This window comes from Lissotriton helveticus, chromosome 6, assembly GCF_964261635.1.
Source record: "Lissotriton helveticus chromosome 6, aLisHel1.1, whole genome shotgun sequence".
NCBI classification, from domain to species: Eukaryota; Metazoa; Chordata; class Amphibia; order Caudata; family Salamandridae; genus Lissotriton; species Lissotriton helveticus.
In genome coordinates, this window is record NC_136067.1 from 1,424,845,022 (window position 1) to 1,424,871,476 (window position 26,455).

At 48.8% G+C, this 26,455-nt stretch overlaps 1 protein-coding gene across 1 annotated transcript in view; it reads left to right on the forward strand.

Annotated features, from left to right (window-relative positions):
• ENPP1 (ectonucleotide pyrophosphatase/phosphodiesterase 1) overlaps positions 1-26,455 on the forward strand; it is a 739,100-nt gene that overhangs the window by 594,274 nt on the left and 118,371 nt on the right. Inside the window, exon 17 of the mRNA XM_078649218.1 lies at positions 3,728-3,815. Within this exon, the coding sequence (XP_078505344.1) occupies positions 3,728-3,815 (88 nt within the window). The remainder of the gene's footprint in view (positions 1-3,727; positions 3,816-26,455) is intronic.

Sequence of the window (26,455 nt, forward strand, 5' to 3'; positions counted from 1 at the left end):
TCTTTCTGTCAGTAGAGCCCCGAGGACTCAATGTGAGGGTTAAAGATCAAGGGAAAAAAGTATGAAACCCTATGTAACTCTGCTGGTGATTTGGATTTTTGGGGATATTGAGGTGCCATATGAATGAAATGTTGTTGTTTGGCTAAATAGGAGAACATGTAAATGGTGTTTAGTGAATCCCATTTGACATTTCAGGGTGATGAGCACGGTGAGCTGATTGACGGTGTCAAAGGCAGCTGAGAAGTTCAGTAATATCTGAAGGAAGGGCTCAACTTTATCTGTGGTCAGAAGGTTGTCTACTCCTATTTGTAAAGTAACTCTTTCCATGCTGTAATTGAATTTAAGATGGATCATTAGTCATGCAGGAGATGGTTGGCACTGATGTGATCTTGAATTTACACATAGGATACTTTTCAGTGATCTTGCTGATGAAGAGTAAATGAATTATGGGCCAATAGCTGGCACTGTCTACACATTATAGCATGGGTTACTTTAGGAGTGGGCGGATGTGACCTTTCTTCATAGCATCAGGGAACATATCACGAGAGAGGGAGATGTTGGCAATGGTGAATATGGGTGAGGGAGCTTCTCTAGAGAGGGCTTTGATGGAGGAAGAGGGTGAGACATCATCTTCTTTGGTGGTGATTTGAGGATATTAGCTAGATGTTTGAGAGACAGGGACTTCAAGGGTGACCATTATGAGATAGAGCATGGAATAGTAGGTGTCGGAGGTGAAGCAGGTGTGGTGTTGTAGATGTGCTGTCATATCTTTTCTGTTCATTTAAGAAGTGGTTGATGGCATTGGGCTTATCCCTGGATTGTGGGATAGGAGGTTAAGCCAAGGGAGTGATGCAGTGCTTCATCAGTTTGAAGAATGTTTTCCTTCTATCGGTAGCCTGGTCGATGATATTGGTATAGTACTTTACTTTTGCTGATGTGGTGAGCTGTATTGTGTGGAGGCACTTTAGTAATTTGCTGTCATCAAGGATTCTATTTTTTTCTTCTCCTTTCTTTGCTGTCTGCAGATGGAGCGTTTGGTGTCAGCAAGGTCTTTGGGGTACCAAGGTGCTGAAGGGCTTGGCTTGCACTTCATATTTTATTTAGAGTGAGGATTCTCATGAGGATGCAGCAAAAATGTTCCCCAAATGGTTAAACACTATCCTATTTCATATAATCATTTTCCTCTCATGCAATTTAGTATGTGGTACCCCTGCAGTGGCACTCTCTTCTCCCTAATTGATGGGACTTTGTAAAACAAGCAGACGCACTTGGCTCTGGGCACACAGTTTTTAGTTGATAACATTTGTGTCAAGTCAAGCTGGTCTAGAGACGGGCTTGCTTCATACAGACTGGGCTGCCACTATGGTGTGGGTAGAAGAGGCATTATTCCCCAGACCCAGTGCTATTTAAGAGCCTGCACTCCTTCAGCAAAATGTATTTCTAGAGTTTTAATAGAAAGCAAGCCTGCAGTCTTCATTAATTATGAGGCACCTTATGCAAACATACTATTAGATCGCGCCATAAGTTATGCTTTTCTCTATTTCCTGGAGTACTTTTGTTGTACTTAGGAACTGGTTGTTATGGTACTGGTAAATATAAGGAAGTGCCTGAAGGTACCCGCATTACATTTTGCTCTATGCCTCACAAAAACATCTGATACGTCTGCATCCAGGATCCTATGCCATATTTGTCAATGACTCCTGTAAACGTAGATAACAGTCTCAGGTGTGTACTCCAAAGTCTCACGCAGGTGGGATGCACTCAGTATTGCACATTTGCCAGAAAATGGGACCCCTGCACTTGGTCTTCTCTAGCTCATGATGAAATCTATAAAGAATGTGATTCGTATGGTCCAAATTGTTATGGACCAAATGGCTGCCGATCTGATGCAAGCCCATTCCTCCCTTTTACCTCTTTCTATGTCACTAATAGACTGCTACATTGGCTGGCTAGTAGAGAATATGGAAGTGAGAGGCACAGAGAAATAGAGCTGCTTTGATGTTCCTTCCAAAGATTGAGTGGATTGGAGTCTCCTGCCAATAGTTTAGCCACTGATGACGTGATTTCCGCAGCCAAAGATCAGGAGGCATTCCTAACAACCAGTAAATAATACTGTGTTTGGGATCCAGAAATAAACAAACCCTTTCCATGTTGCACCTGGACTCTCTGTCTCTCTCTCTTTCTGTCAAGTAGCAATCTTTTTAGGTGCCTTTATGACAAGAGCCTTTTTGATTGGATCACTTGGGTATCTATTCTGAGCTTCGGCCTTCTTTATGTTCCTTCAGCAAGAACCTTTGATGAAATTGATGAGCGGAATCCACCCATCCTTTAACAAAGATATTCTTCATCCTAGTATATCGACTTGGTTTTTTGTGTTTCTGACCTGCTGGCCTACATCCACCAAACTTAGGGTTAAGGAGCTCTCCATTAAGCTGGGCATTTTTCTGAGCCTGGTTTCAATTAAAAGTCACCGAGACGGGTGCTACTTTCACATAGAAATAGGGCCAAGCCTTTTCTCATGACTTCAAAATAACCCATTGTCCTCCAGCTTCACCAACATAATGTACACCAGTTTGTCTTGCCATAACATCTACAGGTAAACATGACACAAGCGTACATTTCTTTTTCTATTTCATCATGGGGAATCTAGGTTTGCCCATGGCAAACACATCCTACACACACATATATTAAACAATTGGGCAGTCCCTCCCCATTCCCACTATGAACAGACACTTATTCTGCCCCTTACCTTTATACAAATGTGTGAAAACATTTTGCAAAGAGCACATGAATACTCCATACTTATCAGTTAGATTGTGTTCACAAACATTGTAAGCTAGCACCCCCGTCAGGCACCCACAGACCCCTAACACTAAAGTGCAAATGAGGAAATTCCACCCTACTAATAGAACCCCTTAACAAAATCACTTTTTGCATAAAGAATTCTGCTAATTGTGAATCTGTGAATTCGAATTGACAATGTTCAGATGTAATGTGTACATTTTGTGCCGCTCAGGTCAACATAAGTGCACAACATGCTTTGTAAATAGAGTCAAGTGCGACTATCTTGACACCTTTACTCTTTGTGGTAAGTTTTGATTTTCATGACTACACTTTGTCCGCTGACCTTCATTCCTACAGGAAAGTGTCTGACATGTGTTTGCTTTTGCCCATGTAGAATATTTGCATTTGTAGGAGAGGTCTGTTGTGTATGAAGTGAAATGTTTCTAAGCTGTAAGGAACTAGCAAGAAGTAGTGACAATGAAAAGTAATGTCCACTATTTATTCCCATTCAGTCCTAAGAATCTTTTCCCATTTTCTAGTGTTGGGGCTAGAGTCATGAGGGAATATATTCTGTCAGACTGAGCTAGGAAATTGTTGTGAGAGGATTCTTCCTTTCTTACTGCAATATAAACTCACCTCTCATGATTCATGAATGGTGCTGGGTTGTGTCTTTCTCCAACCTTACGTGTATTTTGATGCCCTCCTGAACACAGTGGATTAGCTGTTTCATACTCCTATGTTGGTAAAAACAATCACCCCAAAGAATCATGTCATGGTTAGTGTTTTCAAGTGTTTGCAAGTGCCCTGCAGGGGTAGCATTACTACAGGAATCCACACTGAAAATATTTGTTTTATTGTTGAAGTTCTTGTTTTGACTCTGTTGTTACTAGAAGTTTCTAAATATCTCAAAATGTCGATATGTTTTACTCTGCTTAAATCACAGGCACTGTTTATTGGATATGGACCTGGACTCAAGACCAAGACTGAGGTTCAACCTTTTGAAAACATTGAGCTGTATAACTTAATGTGTGGTAAGAATGGATACTAGGCTGTTTGCAATATTTTGTTGTGAAGAAAATAGTTTGTTTTCAAGTTCTCCTACACTGAGTTAGTCGCACAAAAAATTGCACCATGAAAGAATATAGCGCAGGAGATCTGGTTCATTCCCTGTGGATGTGGGGGATGGGCGGACCGGAATAACAGGCGGGGAGGCCGGATATAATGAGCTATGCTCAGAGGTTTTTATTGGAAAGTTTTGAACAAAGGCTGAAGGGAAGGAGGGCTGCTGTCTGGGTTCGGGCGGGAGGTGTAGGGTGGGTTTGCTGTGCTGACGATCCGGCTCGGTGGGGTCGTTGTGGATCAGGTCTTCTCCTCCGGGTGGGTGCAGTCTTCTCCGACGTAGGGTACTGGGACTCCTCAGAGGCTTGGAAAAGGAGAGAAGTGTACGGGTTTTAGTCCGAGCAGAAAAGGACTTTGGAGCACTTCCACCTACACCAGGGAGTGAGGGAATAGGAAATTGCCTGTGAGGAAGGGACGGCAAAGGAGGAAGGAAAAGGCAAGCAAGAGAGGGGAGGGGAAGAGGGGGTGACGTGTGCTGGGGACGGTGCTCGGTCTCTTTACAGTGCGTGAAATGGGTCAATATACAGTGTGTTTGTGCTCGTGCCACAGTAACTACTCTATGTACAACTATTTACAAGAAGGGGCACTGAGAAAGGATGGAGTGTACTCGCGTGCCCCGCCGCAACTCTCCTGCGAGTTGCGGCCGCTCTCCAGCCACCTCCTGAGGACGCCACCTGTCTTCAGTCTAGACGTCCTCCTCCTCGTCCTCGCTTCGGTCTTGCCGCTCTGCTCCGCTCACTGTCGGTGGTTCTTCGCTTCCTGCTGTCTCCTGCCACGAGTCTGCTGCTTGGAACGCCTCTCCTTCTCTTCCGAGGGTTTTTCTACCTTCCAGGTCGTTGTCCGTACCATCACTTCCGGGGTCAGAGGCGGCCGATTCCGGGTCATCAAAGGGTGTCCCAGTTCCGGGGTCGCGGGAGATCGCTTCCGGGCTCCGTTGTCGGTTCCTGCAGGGGAAGAAAGAGAGAAGGAGTCCTGGGTGACCGGGACGTTATGTGACCGGGCGTGGGGGACAGGACCCCCGCGCTCGGACGTCGCTGCGAGGAGGTAAGGTGCTGCTTCTTCTCCACATCCCCTTTCCCTAGCAGTCTTTCTTGTAGGGGTTGTGGGAGGTGGATATCGGGAGAGGTAATCTGCGTTGCCCTGTTGCAGTCCCTTCCTGTGCAATGTTTTGAACCGAAATGGCTGTAGGGAGAGAAACCACCGGAGTACTCGGTCGTTGTGGCCCCTGTTGCGGGCCATCCATTCTAAAGGGGCGTGGTCGGTGTAGAGGAGAAACTCCCGCCCCTCCAGGTAGTATCGAAGGCTTTCTACCGCCCATTTGATCGCGAGTGCCTCTTTCTCTACTACTGCATAGTTCACTTCTCGGGGGAAGAGTTTCCTGCTGAGGTATAGGATCGGTTTTTCGACCCCTTTTGGGTCCTTCTGTGAGAGGACAGCCCCCAAGCCCTGGTCGGATGCATCAGTCTGCAGGATGAAGGTTTGTGTATAGTCTGGACTGATTAGCACCGGCTCGGAGATCAGGGATTGTTTAAGTGGGTCAAAGGCGTGTAACACCAGGGAAGAGGGATGCCGGAGTTGCTCTTCTGTCTTTGTGGCCTTCTTCAACAAATCGGTCAGAGGGGCCGCGGTTTGGGAGAAATTCGGGCTAAACCTCCTATAATATCCCAGCAAACCAAAGAAGGCACGGAGTTCCTTCCGGGTTTGAGGGAAGGGGATGGCTTGGATGGCCTTGATCTTGTTGTTCCGAGGACGGATGAGCCCTTCCCCCAATAGGTATCCCAGATACTTCACGCTCTGTGCCGCTAATGTGGTCTTGGAGGGGTTGATGGTGAAGCCATGGTTCCCCAGAGAGGTAATGACGGATCGCAAATGGTGGAGATGCTGTTCCCAACTGTCACTATATATGACGATGTTGTCCAGGTATGCCCCGGCGTAACGTATGTGGGGCTGTAGTACCAAGTTCATGGCCCTCTGGAACGTAGCCGGGGCTCCGTGAAGCCCAAAGGGCATCACCTTAAACTGAAACAAGCCCTCAGGGGTTGAGAAGGCGGTCTTGGGTTTGTCTTCTTCTTTGAGGGGGATCTGCCAGTACCCCTTGCACAGGTCAAGGGTGCTTATGTACTTAGCTTTGCCTATGCGTTCCACCATCTTATCTACGCGGGGCAAGGGATAGGTGTCGAAGGCCGATATCTAATTCACTTCTCTGAAGTCTATGCACAATCTAGTGGAGCCATCGGGCTTGGGCACTAGAACAATAGGTGAATTCCAGCTGCTGCTGGAGGGTTCTATGATGCCCATTCTCAGCCTCTGGTTTGTCTCCTCTTTGATGATGGCTCTACGTGCTTCGGGGATGCGGTAGGGTCTTTGTCTCACTGTTTTTCCCGGTTCCGTGTGGATGGCATGTTCCACCACGGTGGAGTGTCCTGGCAGGGAGGAAAATACCGTTTGTACGGAGGACAAGGTCCTTCTGAGGTCCTGTTTGTTTTTTCAGGGAGGTCAGGGTCAAGGCAACCTTCGAAGGGAAGGGCGGTCGCTGTGGACAGGACAGGACGGGGCCCCTCCCACTTCTTTAGGAGGTTCACATGATAGATTTGGGTGGTCCCTCGGGTGGGGTCTGTCTCTACTTCATATGTAACAGGAGTCACGGGTCTCAGAATAGGGAAGGGGCCCTGCCACTGCCCTAGCAACTTATGGTCAGAAGAAGGCAAAAGTAACAATACAAGATCCCAGGGTTAAAAGTACGGGCTTTGGTTCCCTTGTCGTACTGCTGTTTTTGTGTGACCTGAGCGGCCACCAGGTTCTGCCTCACGATCTCCCTTATCTGTCCTAAGTGGGTCCTCAGATTGTCAACGTATTCGGGTAGGGGCCGGGTTCTGTCTGGTTCGGCTTCCCAGGCCTCCCTAGCCATGTCTAATAGGGTCCGCGGAGCCCGCCCGTAGAACAACTCATACGGTGAGTATCCGGTGCTGCTTTGAACCTTAAACCGGATGGCGAAAAGAGCAAGGGGAAGCATCTCCTCCCATCTCTTGCTCTCTAGGCCTAAGAGTTTCCTAAGGGTTGTTTTTAAGGTGGCATTATAGCGTTCCACCAACCCGTCGGTCTGGGGGTGGTATGCCGCGGTCCTTATTTGTTTGATACCTAGGTGGGAACAGACTTGGCGCATAAGGGAGGAAACAAAAGGCGTCCCCTGATCGGTTAATATCTCACGGGGAAAACCCACCCTCGAGAAGATGGAGATGAGGGCCTTGGCTATGTTTTGGGTGGTGAGTTGGCGCAAGGGGACTGCTTCGGGGAAGCGGGTGGCATAGTCCACCAGCACAAGAGCATACCTACACCCGCTCCTTGAGGGTAGCAATGGTCCTATAATGTCCATCCCTACTCTAGTGAAAGGGACGTCGATGAGAGGGAGGGGTTGGAGAGGAACCCTGGGGGGACGATAACGGCTGTTTCTCTGGCAGACCGGGCATTCCCGGCAGTACCGTTTTATTTGCCCGTGCACACCAGGCCAATAAAATGTTTCCAGTATCGTTTGTCCGGTTTTCTCATCGCTGAAATGCCCTCCTAGCAAATGGCTATGGGCCAGGAACAGTACTTTATCTCGAAACAGTCCGGGGATAACCAACTGGGGGGACTGTTGGGGCCCTCCCTTTCTGTAGAGGAGGCCGTTCTTTCGAAAGAAGTAAGGACCTACTTGCAGTGGGTCCTCATGGTCCAGGGCACGGCCCCAGGCCTCCTGTAGCACCGGGTCTTCTTGCTGGGTGGCGCAGAATTCTCTGTCGGTTTCCCACAGATGGATATCCACCTGAGCGGGGAAGGCCATGGCAAAGTCCCTTTTTTCCTTCTTTTTCTGCCTTCTGGTCTTGGTCGGTTTGACCTCAGGATCCACAGAAGGAGGGTCATGGGGAAAAGGAGCTTTGGCCCACCATTTCTTCAGGGAGTCCGTGGTGTCTTGAAGGAGATGGGGCAGACCGCTATAGTCGCTACCCAATATTGCTTGTTCAGGGAGATTGGGTATCAGGCCAACCGTTAGCAGGCTTCCCTCATCTGTAGGGCGTTGCACACGGACTCTGGCGGTCAGATAATACTTGGTGTCGCCATGGACACATTTGATGGCCACGGTGCCTGTCACTGGTCCGACAGGGTGTGGCAGCTCCTGCGGCCCTAGAACGCTCTGCCTGCATCCGGTGTCGGCCAGTGCCATCATTCTGTGTCCCTCAATCCGTACCGGACATCGAAAAGGGGGAGGGGTAGTTTCTGCGGTGAGACATACATAGTTCCTGGCCAGTCCTATGTCCATGGGTTCTTCCTTTTGTGGGCATATATCGAGCAATGTGTCCGTACCCACCGCAATGAAAACATTGAGGTCCTGGTGGGGTTGGGCGAGGCATGACAGGGTAGGGCATCAGTGGAGCGGGCTCTGGTTTCCTGACCACAGGAGGGGGCCTTTGGGCCCGGGGATGACTGCCATGTGGTATATGAGGAGGATGCTCCTCCTTAGGTCGCTGGGATTCCTGGGCTCTGCTGTAGGCGCTGGCGATTTCCACGGCGCTGTCGAGCGTTAGACGAGCGTGTTGGCGCACCCACTTCTGGGTGGCTGGATGTAAGGAAGCTAGGTACTGCTCCAGATAAATTTTAGATAGGATGTCTTCCTTGGTGGCCGTGGCGGACTTCAACTATCGGTTTGCCAGGTCCTGGATGCGGAAGGACAAAGCCCGAGGTGTTTCTTGGGCTCCTTCCCTTGCCTGACGCAACCGAACCCTGTACGTCTCGTCGTCAATCCCCAGACGTTCCAGGATGCAAGCCTTGATGTCCGGGTATGGTGTTTGTCCCTGGATGTTGGCCTGTTGGTAGGCGGCCTGCAGCTCGCTTGTTAACAGGGGACCCAGGTAGTGGCCCAATCGGTCGGCAGGCCAGGCAGCAGCCTGGGCTAGGCGCTCGAAGTTCGTGAAGAAGTAATCGGGGTCTTCGCCTGGCACGTACTTCTGTAAGACGACGGATGGAAGGGAGGTGACCGGTCTTTGTTGCCCCATAACGGTTGTGAGCTTCTCAAGGGCTTGGTCCTGCGCGGTGCCCTGGCCCTTCAGGACGTCATGCAACTGTCCACGATCGTCCTCCGCCGTCTTGAGGAACCTCTCCATCATCTTCCCTAGCTGTTCCTGGCATTCCGCCAGCTGTTTGACTGCGGCCTCCATGCTTCCGGGATATCCCACTTCTGACACCAACTGTGGACGTGGGGGATGGGCGGACCGGAATAACAGGCGGGGAGGCCGGATATAATGAGCTATGCTCAGAGGTTTTTATTGAAAAGTTTTGAACAAAGGCTGAAGGGAAGGAGGGCTGCTGTCTGGGTTCCGGCGGGAGGTGTGGGGCGGGTTTGCTGTGCTGACGATCCGGCTCGGTGGGGTAGTTGTGGATCAGGTCTTCTCCTCCGGGGGGTGCAGTCTTCTCCGACGTATGGTACTGGGATTCCTCGGAGGCTTGGAAAAGGAGAGAAGTGTACGGGCTTTAGTCCGAGCAGAAAAGGACTTTGGAGCACTTCCACCTACACCAGGGAGTGAGGGAATAGGAAATTGCCCGTGAGGAAGGGACGGCAAAGGAGGAAGGAAAATGCAAGCAAGAGAGGGGAGGGGAAGAGGGCGTGACGTGTGCTGGGGACGGTGCTCGGTCTCTTTACAGTGCGTGAAATGGGTCAATATACAGTGTGTTTGTGCTCGTGCCACAGTAACTACTCTATGTACAACTATTTACAAGAAGGGGCACTGAGAAAGGATGGAGTGTACTCACGTGCCCCGCCGCAACTCTCCCGCGAGTTGCGGCCGCTCTCCAGCCACCAGTCTTCAGTCCAGACATCCTCCTCCTCGTCCTCGCTTCGGTCTTGCCGCTCTGCTCCGCTCACTGTCGGTGGTTCTTCGCTTCCCGCTGTCTCCTGCAACGAGTCTGCTGCTTGGAACGCCTCTCCTTCTCTTCCGAGGGTTTTTCTACCTTCCGGGTTGTTGTCCGTACCATCACTTCCGGGGTCAGAGGCGGCCGTTTCGGGGTCATCAAAGGGTGTCCCACTTCCGGGGTCGCGGGAGATCGCCTCCGGTCCTCCGGGCTCCGTTGTCGGTGTCGGTTCCTGCAGGGGAAGAAAGAGAGAAGGAGTCCTGGGTGACCGGGACGTTATGTGACCGGGCACGGGGGACAGGACCCCCGTGCTCGGACGTCGCTGCGAGGAGGTAAGGGCCGCTTCTTCTCCACATTCCCTTGGCCAATTAGCCTAGAAATGTACAACTAATTGCTAAATTCTTCTCAGTATGTCTGGGTGTTTCGTATGAATCTTTCAACTTAATGAATTAATTACTTTTATAGTTTCTATTTGATTGCAGGCCAGTGTGATTATTTCACATGGACGTTGGAAGGAAATTCCTATTTTTGCATGATCACCCTCCCAAATCTTTGGAAGGATGCTGCTGGTTTTTTCTTTACTCTGAGCACACTGGCCCTGCTGTCCAGGCCCCAGAGCATATGCTCTGACCCCTCAAATGTGTGTACAATCGGCTAATACGTGAATGGCATATTTACCTTACCTATAAGTCCCTAGTATAGGGTGCCCAGGGCATGTAAGTTACATGTTTGTGTGTGTTGCCTGCATGGGGACATGCAAGGTGTATTTGGGTGAACCATAGTAATGGAGGTCTGTGTGATTCATTTATGCTACCCCTGGTCTGGCCCAGATGGAAGTGAGGTCAAAATCTCTCTCTCTCACACACACACACACACACACACACGCACACACACACACACATATACATACACACGGACACTCGAAGTGTATTGCTGACATTCCCGAAGCCATCGAGAGGAGTTATAGACACTGAACCGAGGGAAGAGGAGACACAGCCTCTTAAAAAGTTCATTAAGTCTCTTGCTGAATCCCTGCCATTGGGTAGGTGGTAGGGATGAAGGGTGGGGCTACATACTCTGTTGTGTAAGGTGAAGGGGACAGTTTAGGTGAGACCAGCCTTTTGTCTTTCCCTGATTGCTCTTTTTGGCTGATGACACCAAGTTGCAGAAAGCTCGCACCTCGTTTCTTTTGTGGGTGCTCTAGGCTGGAGTCAAGCTTGCTATGAGACTCCTCTCTATACACATAGGCTGTGTTTGGAGAGCAGTCGGGAAAGTATGCAATAAATGAGAACCACCCCAAACTTGTACTGAAAGTGCAAGCAGTTGATACACATCTCCTGCCTGCTGTTGCTGTATAAAAGTGGGGCTCCACTTGTTGTTCTAGTTCCGATTTCCTCAAGACCAAGGATGTTGAGTGCTCTGCAGAGCACTCAGAGGACTGCTGTGCAACAAGAGAGCTGGTATGTGCCCAAAAGCCAATTTTCCAGATATAAAGACATATCGCCTGAGTCTACCCTTTGCTGGTAGAAAAGTTTACCTGACTTGAAGTCCCTAGAAACCAGTGTGCCTGCAGAGAGATGGAAGCACCTGCCACCTTTGCAGGAGGAATGACTGTCCAGGAGAAGTGAGTGCAGAATTACCTTTGAACTTGTGGGTGGCTTTCAGAAGAGTAGGCTATGGAGAGTGAGCAGTGCACTCCAGTGTCGACATGTTACAATCTGTGGTTTCTTATGGGAGCCTGATAACTGGGCCTGAATTGCCCAATGTGCAGACCGGGCTGTGATCCAAGTCCAGCATGGCCTGTGCTAAGCTGTACTGCCCAGAAGATGTGTAACCTGAACTAAACCCAGAAGACAGTATCCAGTGCATGGCTGCTCCGCCAATTGAAGATCACCCTGTTTGTGGATTCACAAACGGCCAGCCAGTGATCAGCCTGTACTAGCGCCACTCTTAAGTGATCAGCTTGTGTGGGGCTCCACTTATATCAGAGCACCTGCCCACCTGTATTGTGTGCGAGTCAGGCTTCAGTGGGGAGAGCCATCCCGAGTGCGAGACAGCCACTTACAGTTACTGGAGATGTGCAGCAGCAGAATTGCAGGGGACCATTCTACCCTGCTGGCGCTCAGAGTCAATGAGAAAATCCCAATGGAGCTACTAGTTGTTAAGCTTTCCCTCCCAGAAATGGGAAGGAGCAGGTGGGCTGAGACAAGACTGGGTCACTGTCTGAATGGACTGATCCACCATGAGTGGCAAGAACTGAGCAACTAAGACTTGAGCACATGAACTGTGAGAGAGCGGGTGTAACTTACAATATAAATGGTGATCTGCATCTGAGCCATAATCATACTATTGCCTTAATCCTTAAGGAGTACAGACCATAACATGGGGGGAGCTTGGGACAGACAGCAGAGGCACAGCCTGAGCTCAGGACACTAAATTGTATGTTAACGTATATCCTATATGTAATATTCTATTTGATTGCGCATTAAAGTACTTTAGTTCTCAAATGTAAAGCAGTTTGTGGGATGCTCATTTATTGCTCTACTATGTGATTGTTGAGTCCTGAGCTCAAGAAAGCCCACACTACCTCCCTGAACAGTCTGTGACAGCTTGCCATCTCTACCACTGAGCAGACAGGTGCTCAAGGGTTTGTACTTGGCCCAGTTTGCAGAGCCACAGTAGTAGACACCCCCTGGACATCAGAAGCAAATTACGTCAACCTTCACAGTTGAAGTCCAGTACTCCCTGTTTGATCCCTATTACCTCCTGAAGGGGGTCTGACATTAGCCTTCTACAGTTGTAGTATGTTGAGGCTGTTTGAGGACATCTTCCCAATGAAGTGTGGACTATCAGGAACTGGCCACAAGCCAGCAGTTGTGGATTGTTTCATGAACAGTCTGATTTGCAGGTGGGAAACAGTCACTCCAAAGCATGCTTTAATTTGAAATTGATAATTAAGAAAATGTTAGGATCATCATTTAGAAAAGTTGAAAGACGTGAGAGATTGGGTTTCTACACTTCCTCACTTTTTAACTGTAAAATTACCTGCAGGTCTGTCACCATTTATCATCAATACAACAATAACCCTGTCCTCTGGGTGAATTATATATCAGTTCATTAATTGCAGGAAGGATATCATGTGCTTATTTCTTCTGCTAGGACCCCCCTATTCTCATTAATCAGGAGGTGTCAAACTGTATATCACCAAATATTTAAAATTTCAAGCAATTTTCTAATTTTATTTTAAATGTGAATAACATTTCCAAATGACAGTCAAAGGAAAACATGTCTAAATCACAAGTTGTTTCATACATCAACTAGTAAAAAAATGTGAAGGACAAAAATGACCCCTCACGGGCGCACCACCTTCGGGGTAACTGGCAGGTACCCACCCGATTAGGCCCCTTTTCTCATCACAGGCAGTCATTTTATTGTCCATGAAAAAGAAATGAAAGAGAAGTGTCCAAATAATAAGGGAATATGTGAATTATGTGAAGTGCAAGGAGCGATAGGCAATCTCACTCCACCAGTGACAAAGAGATTAAAATCAAACAGGCACACCTCTCACAACACTTTATTCTATTTTTTAAGGTGTGATCTGTCGAATTAAAAAGAGGGAAAGGTAGCTATCATTGCATACCAATACCTATTGCCAACATGTTTCTCTGCCTACAGTAATTTCCGGCAGATTCTTCAGGGCTGGTAACTTTGTCACACCACCTGTGTTGGACACTAGTGCAATTAATGAACTGATATATAGTTCACCCAGAGGACAGAGTTATTGTTGTATTGATGTGGGAGAGGTGTGGCGCCGCTGCCAGGGCGACTGACGCTGGAATCTGGGGATCACGGTTCGATCCCCAGCGCCGGCGGCAGGTTAGCCCAGCACCATGTGACTCTGGGCAATAGCTTGCTTAATCTTCCCGACGGCCCCCAGCGCCTAGAGACCCTTGCGGGTGATTGTGCGCTTTACAAATGTGGATTATTATTATTATTATGCTTTAGGAGTGGAGGGCAACCTGCATTTTTCTTTCCCTCTGTGCTCCTGTTGAAATAGCTGCCACCATTTATACCTGAAACATTTATCATTGTATATTCCTCTTCCTCATGCTGTTACAGCTCATAATTGTGACTAGTGTCTAAAATCTACGTTTTAGAAAATTCCATCCCGGAGTATGTTCATAAATTCCTACTGAATCCAAAACTCCAACATACTAGTTCAGCAGCAGTATAAATAGATGATGTAAGGAAATACCTCTCTTTGCATGGTCACCCTGAAGTTTTTGGGACTGATGCTGCTGGTTTTTCGACTCGAAGTGCATTGAGACCTGCTAACCAGATCTCAGTGCCTGTGCCCTTACCTGTAAACTGGTATTTCAAGTTGACTCCTACCGAATTGCCTAAGTGTGAATTGGGCAAGCAAAGTCGGAGAGACACTGTTTCAGAAATCAAAGATTTTTATTGACTGTTACTTCACAGTTTCTGTAACTCCACAGTTTCTTTTAGACAGTTCTGTAATCTTCCATCGTGTTTTTCAGAGGAAGTACTTGGACTTACTTCGTCCTCGTTTCGTAGAGTTATCACCGGAGCTCATGTAAGAGAAAAAAAACAGAAAGGGGCTTTTAGCCAAGCGTTTTTATAAATCTTAAAGTTCAAGGGAGTTTCGTGAAAGGGAACACCAACACCAAACACCACCACCCACGATTGTGGTTTTCTCCAAGAGGGGGCAAGATCCTGACCTTACCTTTTCTTTAGAACCGATCTCTTAACCCTCCCCTGGTTTGTTTGGGGTCCTGTTTCTATAGACCTCTCCCTCCCAAATACCTCTGGTAGCCACACTCCTCCAGGGGCCTGGCTGGCTTGTAGGCAATGGCAAAGGGGGTCCGGCTCCCTTCTTTCTTCTTCTGCCCTTCGGATAGTGGCTTTCCCGACCTTTGTATTCCTCGTGTCCTCTGCGTCCTCCGCAAGCAGGGTGATGGATTTGCAGCTCTTCTCCTCACGTCCAAATCTCGTTTGTTCTCTGGTTATCCCACTCTCTTCTTCGTCTGTGTCTCTACTGGTTATAGCTTCCCGTTCCTCTGTCCCGCCGAAGATCATTGGTGCATGTGATGGGGTCACGTGGTATGGGTCCGTCTCCAGGAAGTAGGGCGACTTAAAGGGAGCACTATTGTCCTCATCCAAAGGAGACTGAAAGTAAAGCACAGAAGAGATATAAGGGGGAAACAGGTCATCACAGTCTTTCTCTTCCGTATCCTGGGATGGCTCAACGTGACACTAAGCTAACTTACTTGTAAGTCCCTAGTAAATGTTACCCAGGGCATGTAAATTAGACGTCCCCCCAGAGAATGAGCACTAGTTGTGCCAGCCTAGATGTGACATGAGCAAAAAGACTCCCAGCCGCCATTTGCAGGTTGGAAGAGCAGTTTTAACTGCTGGCCCGACTTTGCAATGTAAAGCAATGGCATAGCCAGACTTCCACCTGGTAATGTTGCAGCCTACCAGACAGCACAGCTATCTTGTTTGCTAAATACATCTTGGGGACATTCAGGAAGTTGACCTAGGAATGCATTCCGCCCATTGCCTACTATTTAGCTTTGTGGTTTGTAACTCACATTTTCTGGCTTTCTCTTTGCTGGCTTTATTTGCTTAAGGCTACTCAGCTCGAGTTTGTTCGTTCCTCCCGTTGCTCAAACCTTGTTAATTGTATTCTTTCATGGACCTGCTTTCTGTAAACAGGCCTTTAAATCTTGTTTTATCTTGTCACATGTGCTGTGCATTCAGAGACAGAGGTCAAATGTCAGGCTGTGTCTTCCAGAGAGCTTGGTGTTTGCTTTTCTTTCTTTAACTTCAAAGTGAGAGGATTTATATGACAATCATGCTAGCTACTGGGTGTCTGCTTGAAGAAGGCTGTAAGTTGTTATTTTTTTTTGTTCTAGCACACAACAAAATGTATGTGTCTGTAAATTAACTGTGCTGATAATCAAATCAATACCTTGGGTGTCTACGCATCATTTGTGCCCTGTATACTTTTGTCAGTAAAACTGTATGTGAGTGCAAATGTAATGGTTATTTCAATTGAATATACATTGTCAGTATGCTGCCATACTATGCATAGTTCAAGTTATCCGACTCCACGCTATCCTTCACTACTCTATGCCACTGCACTCTACTCTTGCACCACTCCACTCCACTCCACTCCACAATGCATCACTGCACTCTTCTCTGCACCACTCCACTCCACTCTACTCTACACCACTCTACTCTATGCTCTCTACCCCACATTACTCTGCACCACTGCACTCTTCACCATGCTGTGCCACTCAACTCTATGCCACTCTACGCCACCCTACTCTGCAACACTGCACTCTTCCACTGCACCCAATTCCAATGCAGTCTACTCTGTACCACTCCACTGTACCCCAGTGCACGTGATGCCCATCCCCTCTACGCTAGTCTAAAGTACTCTGTATCACTGCCCTTTTCTGTGAAACAACCTACTCTGAGCCACTGCCCTCTACTCTAAAAGAAAGTCTACTCTGCGCCACTGCCCTCTACCCTGAAACAATCTACTTGGCGCTACTCTACCAGGCGTGCTCTACTCCATGCCTCTCTACTCCTCGCCACTGCACTCTACTCTGCAGCACTTTATGCCACTCTACACCAATGCCCTCAATGCCACTCTACTGCACCCTACAGCAATGCCCTCTACCCCACTCTACTGCACTCTACATCAGTGCCCTCTACACCACTCTACTCTACTGTCCACCACTGCACTCTGACACTGCACTCTACACCATTTCGCTGTGTCTCTCTACTGTACAGCACTCTACCCCTCTCTACTCTTCGCCATGGCACTCTACAGCATTCCAGTCTGGACCACTCCAGTCTAGACCACTCTATGCCACTCCGCTCTGCAACACTGCACTCAACACCAATGCACCCTATGACACTACTCTATACCACACCACTCTACCCTGCACCACAGCACACCCCTCCACTTCACTCTACTCTGCAACAATCTACTCTATGCCACTGCACTCAATGATACTGTACTTTACACCACTCTACTCCACTCTGCAACACTACACTCTGACACATTAATCTTTGCTACACCACTCTATGCCACTGAGCTCTATGCCACTACTCCATGCCACTGCATTCTACCCTGCACCATTCCTGTCTACTCTGCATCACTCCATTTTACAAGTAACAGTAAGATGTTCCCTGTGGTATTCTGTCTATTTAAGCTGTCATCTTACACAGACACCCAATCATACATGCCACGCTACTCTGTCACTGCACCTTATGCCACTGCGCACTGCATCACTCTACACCATTTCATTCTGCGTCACTGCACTCTACATCACTGCTCTCTCCACCACTCCCCTGTGCATCACTCTATAACTCTACACTCTACAACTCTGCACTCTACAACCCTGCACTATGACACTCTACTCTATATGACTGCACTATTTGCCACTGAATTGTGTGCCACTGTACTGAACTCTACGCCACACTTCTGCACTCTACACCTCACCACTACTCCACTCTATCCTACACCACTCCATTCTATGCCACTTCAATCTACGACACATCACTCTATGCCACTGCACTGTACGCCACTCCAGTATACTCTGCAATGCTTTACTCTTTGCTACTGCACACTATGCTACTCTGTCAGTGCACTCTACACCAATGCACTCTCTCTTTACTCAAAATCAATGCACTCTGCGCCACTATACTTTATGGCAATCTACTCTGCACCACGGTACCTTACCCCACTTCAGTCTATGCCACTCTACTCCATGCCACTCTGCTTCACTTTACTAGAGTCCACTCTGCGACACCCCACTCTGCAATACTCCACTCTATGATGCTCTGTTCCATTCAATTCTACTCTACTCTACAGCACCCCACGCCTTTCTACAACACAACTCCACTCTGACGCTCTATGCAACTCCTTCTATGCCACTCTATGCCACTTAACTCCACTCTATTCTGACACACTACTCAACTCTATGCCACTCTACTCCACAACTCTACTCCACTCTACACAACACCTTCTACACCACTCCACTCAGCTCTACACACCTCCACAACACTATGCCACTCCACTCTGCTACAACTCTACTCAACTCTGACACTCTACTGTACTACACTTAACTGTAAGCCCTTCCACTTTATAATTCTAATCACTCCACAACATTACACAACACTGTATGGTACTCCATGACACTCCAACCCACTCCCCTCCCCTCCCCTCAACTCTACTGTATGCCACTCCACGCCATTCTACACCACTCCATAACAATCCACTGTACTCCACTTTACAACATTCTACTCTATGTCACTCTCCTTTACCCCACTTACATTTAGGCATGCTGATCAGCAGCCACGCTGGTGTACAACAGTGCTAAAACATATTGGCAATCCAGTGGCTCTTGCATAGGCTAGACCTATTGGCTTTGCCAATGCTTGCATATATGTAAGTCACCTCGTGGCAGGCTGATCAAGTCCTAAGGCTGGGTGCCAAATACCCCACAGGCACAACATGTATTTTTACATGTTCTGATAGTAAAAACATGAAACTGTTGTTTTTACTGTGGAAATGCTTTGTCGCCCAATTGACGAGAATTAGACAGAATTAGACGCTGACCCCCTCAGCTGTACTTTCTTTAGAATGGTGCTACTGACGTGGGTCACACAAGGTATTAAACAACTTTTTGCTTTAAACCAGACTTGAATCTCAGATCGAAATTAATGTAACGATTTGCAGTGTGCAACTTTAGCAGAGTTACCACTTTGTTGCCTTTAGTCCCCTCTGCCCATATTGGTTACACATTGGGTCCTGTTGTAGAGACAGCTTTCTGCCTTCTTGGGGAGAAATGCTGACTACCCCCAGGAAAAGATACAATATGGGCCTGCTCTGGAAGGAGGTGTCACTACCTTCCTGCAGGAATCCACATGGGTGTTGGCCCAAAAGGCGATCTTCACAGGAGATGCCCCCTTTGAAGGGCACATAAGTAACACTTGGGAGAGGGGCTGCTCTATTGTTCAGGCAGACAGGGAGGCATTTGGGACAGGAGAGGGGAAACCAGTTACCAAACTTGTTTTTCCAGGGTCGTGTAGCCCGTGGTAGACACACCCCTAAGTTGGACTGGGGAGCTCCACACGCCATGATAGGGACCTTGTCGAATTGGAAGTGGGCAGAATGGTGCATCCTGGGATGCCCAGATGCCACTCTTCACAGGAAGTGGTCATGAAGTGGGAGGGAACTTGGGAGCTCATTGGCTACCAACCGCATCCTGCCCTGAGGGCATTTTCTGAGCATACGTAGGGCACCCCTGTCACCCCGAACTCAGATTTTGACTGGACTTGATGAAGGACTGAGGATGGACTGTCCTGCTGCACCTTCGAACTGGCAAAGAGTCTGCACCGTCCGGAAACGCACCTTGGGCTAACAAAGGAGGGGGACTGTGTCCTCTTTAGGAGAAATCGTCTCCAGAGCCCAGCCAAAGTCAAGAAACTCCACAGGTTTGTGGACTGGCCCCCTGTTCACAGCACAGGGGCACAACACCAGAGAAGCCTGCTGGGTCCCATTGGTAGCTTAGAATATTTCAACCTGCAACCAACCACAACTGTGCAGCACCAGGGACCAGGACGCGATGCACACATTTGCACCAGTGTTCGCTGAACCCGGGAGTGCTATCAAAGTGCCCCTGGGACTTCCAGAGGACGAGTTATTAACAAAGGCAGGATTGACCTGTGAACGCAATACTGGACAACCGCCGGTAGTCCAGTGGTGATTGGACTTCTGCCAGCACAAAGAGGACTTCGAGTGACATCGACACTGTGTCCAGGAATGGCTCACTCCATTACCGTACAGACAAGTAGTTGCAGCAAGACTCCCGTTGACTGCATCACATCCACAGCATCCTTTGAGCATCTTCAGCATCCTTCATCCCTTGCTCCATGACCACTTCCATAGGAAAGCCCTGCAAAAGATAAAAGTGCCTGCATAAAAATGAAGGCTGCTTCACCTGCTAAGGTATTTGTTTCCGAGGACCTTGCTAGTCTCCCTAACTGGCTGCCTACTGGAGTTGGTCACCTAAATTGACTCCTAGTGACCACATTACCCCTAGCCCAAACTTTTTAGTGAAAAAGTTTCTAAGTGTCAAATTCTTTGAATTTGCCAATGCTTGTGCACAGTTGAGTGAAAATACTTTGATTGGATGTATCTACATACATTCTATATCTCCAGAACTCTCCAGAGGGCCTTTTTCATTGTGGGTCTAAAAATACAGTCTTATTTTTTTTACATTAGTGCTGGATTTCTTTGATGCCTTGTCGATTTCTTTTTCAATTGTTTTGGTAATGTTTAAATGCTTTACACTTGTTCCTCTGAGTAAGCCTTGCTGCTCAGATCCACAGATGCCCATGGTTGAGCTGAAGCTTTACAACCATAACATATGGGTCCCAAAGGAGTTGGTAAGTGTACTACACAGTGAGGTCACACAACCACACCAAATAATACACCACATTTCCTCCCAGACAGTCACAAAAATATATTTACAATTGAATCTGACCCAAAATGTAAGCTCATTTACAGTGTGTAAAATCAATAAAATCTTTTTGTCCAACATGTGTCTGTGAGTGCTTTATCAGTCGTAGAACTTGTGCCCTACGATTTTGTCTCTGTGGGGGTTTATCTATCAGTGGTGCAGCCACATTTTTGTAACTCACAGAATTTGTGCAGAGAATTATTATTCCAAGATTAATTTAACCCAGCCTCCTTACGTGCTTCTTTTTGTCACCTACTGCACTTAATTAACAGAAGAGGAAAAAAGACTTCATTTAGTAAATTAATTTATAATTACTTGGAGGCTCCCCTCCTATTTCTCTTAAAGATCGGAGACTTAATAAATGGATACACTCTTAGCACCTGGGGATTGCAACAGGGTTCATTAAAAGACTGAAGAGGATTCTGCCACATTAGGGAGGACTTTTTACCACATTCATGGCCTACTGTTTGACATTTCTGAAGAGCAGCACTTGAAAGCGGTCTGAAGTAGTACTGTGGTAGGTGATGATTGGAGCTCAAATATGATCTACTTTTTTTTGAAAACTTTGTTTATTGGAGTTTTTGTAACAAGTAAAAAACAAGACAGTACATTCAGGGCGACAGTACAACGGTCAGTGCTTGTGGTTCATAAATCAACAACAAAGTGGGATCAGGAATCTCAGTACATTGAAGTATCTCTAAACGGCTCGGGCAGCTACAATGCAGTAACATGCAAGTCATATATCAGAAACAGGAGTAAATCAGCGGTAATCAATCACAGGGTACAATCACAGGGGTAATACAAAAGACGTCATGGGGTCAAAAAACATTCAGAGATACACCAGAGCAACAGCAGTATTTCATCACAGAGGTGGCAGGAGGGCATCACAGCAAATGCATTCGATGGACAGTGCAGCAGGCATACTAGCAGAGACAATGCATATAATCAGTTGGCTGAGGCATCTTACACCAGGCCATCAATATCAGCACCAGTGGGAGCTCCCGGTGGTACTGCATCACACGCGGTCTGGGCTAGAAGATAGGTCACCAGGGGCTGCCAAATGTCTCTCGGCCTACTGGATACGGGAAGGAGGTCAGCAAATGTCGTGTGCTGATCCTGACTGTACGTCATATCAGCAAGCCAGTCTTTGAACTTGGGAGCTCTGCCACGCCCCCATCTGCATGCCACGCGCCTCTTTGCCAGAAGGAGCGCAATGTCCACAAACTTTCTGTGTAGTGAGGAGATGTGTGGTGTGTGCCCCAACAGTATGAGCAGCGGGTCAGGTGGTATGGACGACCCAATCATGGATTCCAGAGCAGCATGTACTTGCTGCCAGTAGTCCTGTAAGGGGGGGCATTCCCAGGCAAGGTGCAAGAAATCTGCATGTTCCGCGTGGCAGCGGTCGCAGCGATCTGAGTCGGCTAAATGAAACTTAAATTTTTTGACAGGGGTATAGTATAATCGCTGTAAATACTTATAATGAATCAATTTGAGCCTACTGCTCGCCGATATACGAGCCGTAAGAGTACAGCAGTATAGCCATTGGTCCTCAGTGATGTCAATTGCTAGTTCCGCAGCCCAACGCGCTCTCGCAGGGGTCACAGGCTGCGGGCTATCCGTGCGGATATGGCGGTACATTCCCGAGACCAAATGTGAACCATCACTCGAGTTCAGCAGGAAATGAAGCGGAGGCGAGACGGCAGGTTCCGCAGGGTAGTCAGGAAGTATTGCCCGCATGCCCTGGCGGAGTCGCAGATAATAAAACACCTCGAGAGGGGTGCGCGCATGATCCTTGAAGAATGCATCAGCGGGTTTAAATCGGCCCCCAGTAAACATGTCCCCCCAGCTCATGACCTTCAGGGCCGCACAAAGGCGCTGGAAGCCTTTCTCCTGCAGGAGTGCAAGCTCGGGATGATATGTTAGTGGCAGCAGGGGAGAGTATAAAAGTTCACAATGCAATCTCCTAGCCAGCCGTCGCCACGCATCAACAGTACACGTGACCGACGTGTGAGGCGTCGTAATGGCGGAGGGCTGACAGTGCAGAAGACCCTGCAATGGCAGGGGGTCGGCAATCCAGTCCTCCACCGCCAGCTGAGGCATAAAGGGGGTGGGGCGAAGCCAGTGGTATGCATAATGTGCCTGTGCACAAAGATAATAGGCTTCGAAGTCCGGAAGGTCAAACCCCCCTTTATCGTACGGCAGGATCAGTAGTGACCATTTAAGTCGCGGGCCCTTGCCACCCCAGAAAAGGCGACACAGCTCAGATCGCAGTGTCTTGAAGAAATAGGCTCCCGGATAAAAGGGGATATTAAGAAAAAGATAGAGAAAGCGCGGGAGCACCACCATCTTAATCAGGGAAGCCCTTCCTGCCATGGAGATGGGCAGGGCGATCCAGCGGTCAACCAGAGCAGTGAGTTTTGTTACAGCCACCCCGTAATTAGAGCGAAGAATCTCATCCTTATCTCTCGAGATCTGTATGCCCAAATATTTAAGATCAGACCCGCATCGCTCCAGTGGGTAATCCAGGGGAAAGTCAGGTACAGCAGCAGTGAGTGGAAAAAATTGGGATTTCGTCCAGTTTATCTGAACCCCCGACAAACGGCCAAAAACCACAAATTCTCTGAGTAGAGGGTTCAGATTGTGTACTGGGTCTTTAACGAACAGAGTCATGTCGTCCGCATATAAGGAGACATCAATTTGGCGCTGGAGGCAGCGAACCGCTCCCTCACCATGGAGCTGGCGGAGCCGGCAGGCCAGGGGCTCGACAGCAATCGCAAACAATAGGGGGGACAATGGGCACCCTTGCCGCGTGCCCCTGGAGATATCGAGCGGCGTGGAGAGATGACCATTGATCTGCACCCTGGCTGTAGGCCGGGTATATAATAGACGGATCCAGGAGACAAAGATGGTGGGGAAGCCCATGCGGGTCAGAACAGCAAATAAATAAGGCCACTCAACAGAGTCAAATGCCTTAGAAGCGTCCAAGAAAATAGCTGCGACAGGGATGTCAGGGTGAATTGTATGGAGTAGGGAAAAAAGGGTGCGCAGATTATGCGAGGTGGAGCGGCCAGGGACAAAGCCAGACTGGTCGGGTAGCACTATCCGGGTCATAAGAAGAGACAACCTAGTGGCTAGGACTTTTGCCAGGATCTTAACATCGCAGTTAAGGAGCGACAGGGGGCGATACGAGTCACAGGACGTGGGAGCTTTACCAGGCTTCAGCAACGAGGTAATGACGACCTCGCGCATGGAACCGGGGAGGACACCGTCCTCATGCGACTCCGTGAAAACCTCACGGAGGACCGGGGCCATGACATCCACATAAGTTTTGTAGAATTCAGCGGGAAGGCCGTCCAAGCCAGGTGCCTTCCCATTACGCAACGACATGATGGCATCCCGTATTTCCTCCAACTCAAAGGGGGCGGCAAGGAATTGCCTGTCGACATCGCTTAACCAGCATAATGCTATGTCATTTAGAAAATCGTCATATTGGACGTCAGGAGTGGTGACTGTGGTGTATAGGGCGCTATAGTGGGATACAAAGGCATCCAACAAGTCGTCCGAGTCCCTGACAGCATGCCCTTGGCCATTGACCACTTCAAGGACAGTATTGTCCACTCGCGGCGGGCCTGTCAATATAGCCAGTGCCTTGCCGGGTCTATCGCCCTCACAATATTTCCTCGCCTGCCAATATTTATTCCTGAACCTAGTCTCCCTGTTCGCTTCATCTTCATATTGTGTGAGTTTGTCCCTGAATTCAGCGTGTGCAGCAGTGTGATCACCCTCCACCATTCTCGCCTCCAAGGCCCTCAACTCAACCTCAAGCTTCCGAATTGTACGCTGTATGTCACGCAGCACCCCAAAGCTCTTAGACATGCAGTGGCCCCGAATTGTGACCTTGAATGCCTCCCAGATAGTCTCGACGGATGCAACAGAGCCCTTGTTCCGAGGGAAGAAAGCAGCGATCTCATCCCCCAGTTCAATCCGGAAAACCTCATCCAGCAAGGCCGTCGGTTGCAGCCGCCAACGCATCCGAGGGTAATCCCAGCCCGGTAGTAATACCGACAGCAGCACCGGGCTGTGATCTGAATAGGTTCGCGGGAGGTGAGTCACCGCGTTCACCCCAGGCATTGTTTCACGAGTCAAAAAGAAGTAATCAAGGCGCGCCCAGGTGCCAGTCTGAGAAGTGAAGTGTGTGCCCTCCATGCGGCCAGGGTGCAGCTGTCTCCAGGCATCCAGTAGACTGCCCTCTGAGAGCACCCCTTCTAACGCCTCTCGCGATCTGGGTTTGTAAATTGCCACACCATCAGCCCTATCTAAGTGTGGAGTCAGCGCCATGTTGAAGTCACCTCCCCAAATGATGTGGCGGGAACCAACGTCCATGATCTTACCCCATAGTACCGTAAAGAAACAGGGCACGTCAACATTCGGGGCATAGCAGTTAACCAACGTGACCGTGTCGCGGCCTAATCGCCCCCAGAGTATTACATAGCGGCCTTCCTTGTCCGCCAATTCTCCACATACCTGAAAAGGGACATTTCGTTTAACCAGGATGACAACCCCCCTAGCATATGAGGAGTAGGACGAGAATGATCGAGTAGCAGCCCATTTACAACCAAAGGTAGAACGCCCCTGTGGCTTCAAGTGCGTTTCCTGTAGCATAGCAATCTGTATTTGTTGGCGATCTAAATATGCAATTACATTTCTACATTTTTTAGCATCATTGAGCCCTCGGACGTTCCAGGACAAGCAGTGTAAAGGTACAGTAGTTCCAGAGTTAGCCATTACACAGACAGGGCCCAACTAAAACATTTCGCAATCTCAGATTCCCAAATTGCAACATCATAGGTACAAAAGCACAGAGCACCGGTAACAGCCACCTGAATGTCGCCTTCAACAAACCAACCATCCCCGAAAGAAACTCCACCCCCCCACCCACCACTGCATCCCAATCATGCCAGTAGCCATTCCAATCCACACCCGCCCACCACCCACTTCCCAGAAATTCCCACAACTTGAATTGAACATCGGGGTACTCCCGTAGGGGGAACATCAGCATAGGCACACAGCCACCCCCGTTCCCAGACGCCTCACATTCGATACCATCCATGGTTGAGGCTGGGTCGGTGGGGGCAGTTCCTACATTTCTGAAACCGCCTGGGGTCTCGGTCTCACTCAGCCCTCAGGCCCTATAACTGCAGCAAAGATCGCAACGATGAATAGTTAGTGATAGTAAGGTAGGTAGCAGACAGATATGTATGAGGATGACAGTGTCCGTCAATCTTCATGAACCTCCAGGGGCATGTCCTCCTCGGGTATCTCATGATCTTCCCGCCGTTCCCTCTGCGCTCTGAGATGGTGTTTCAGGAATTCCTCAGCCTTATTCGGATCCGTGAAGAAGCGTTGCCTACCCTGGTGTGTCACCCGCAGCCTGGCCGGATACAGCAATGCATAGTCTATCTGAGCCTCTCTCAATTTTTTCTTGACTGCCAGAAACTTCCGTCTTCCCTCCTGCACAATGGGGGTAAAATCAGGATATAGAGAGAAAGCAACTCCATTGTAGTGCAGGGTGCCTTTGGATCTGGCAGCCCTTAAGGCGACATCCCGATCACGGTAGTTCAATAGTCGGGCTATGATAGGCCTGGGCGGGAGGCCAGGCTGCGGCATAGGTGCCAGGGATCTGTGTGCTCTTTCCACAATAAACTGAGAAGAGAAGGCATCTTCCCCTATGGACGCCCGGAGGAGGGACTCGATGTATAATTCCATTCTCCCAGTAGCCGTGGATTCCGGAATGCCCGTGACGCGGATGTTGTTGCGTCGGCTACGGGCTTCCAATTCCTCATTCTTGGCCGCTATGACCCTAAGCAGGCCATCCATGCGAGCAATTTGGGAGGTGTGGGTAGCAGTGAGGTCATCGGCGTCCGATATACGTTGTTCTGTTGCGGCCAACCTCTCCTCATGCTGGTCAACTTTATGGACTAGAGCGTCCAACCTAGATGAAATACCGTCCACCTTCTCCACCACAGTGGCAAATCCTTGGCGCATTTCTTGGACCAGGTTTTGTAGATCTGCCGCGCTCGTGGGGGAGGGCGCAGCAGCAGAGCTAG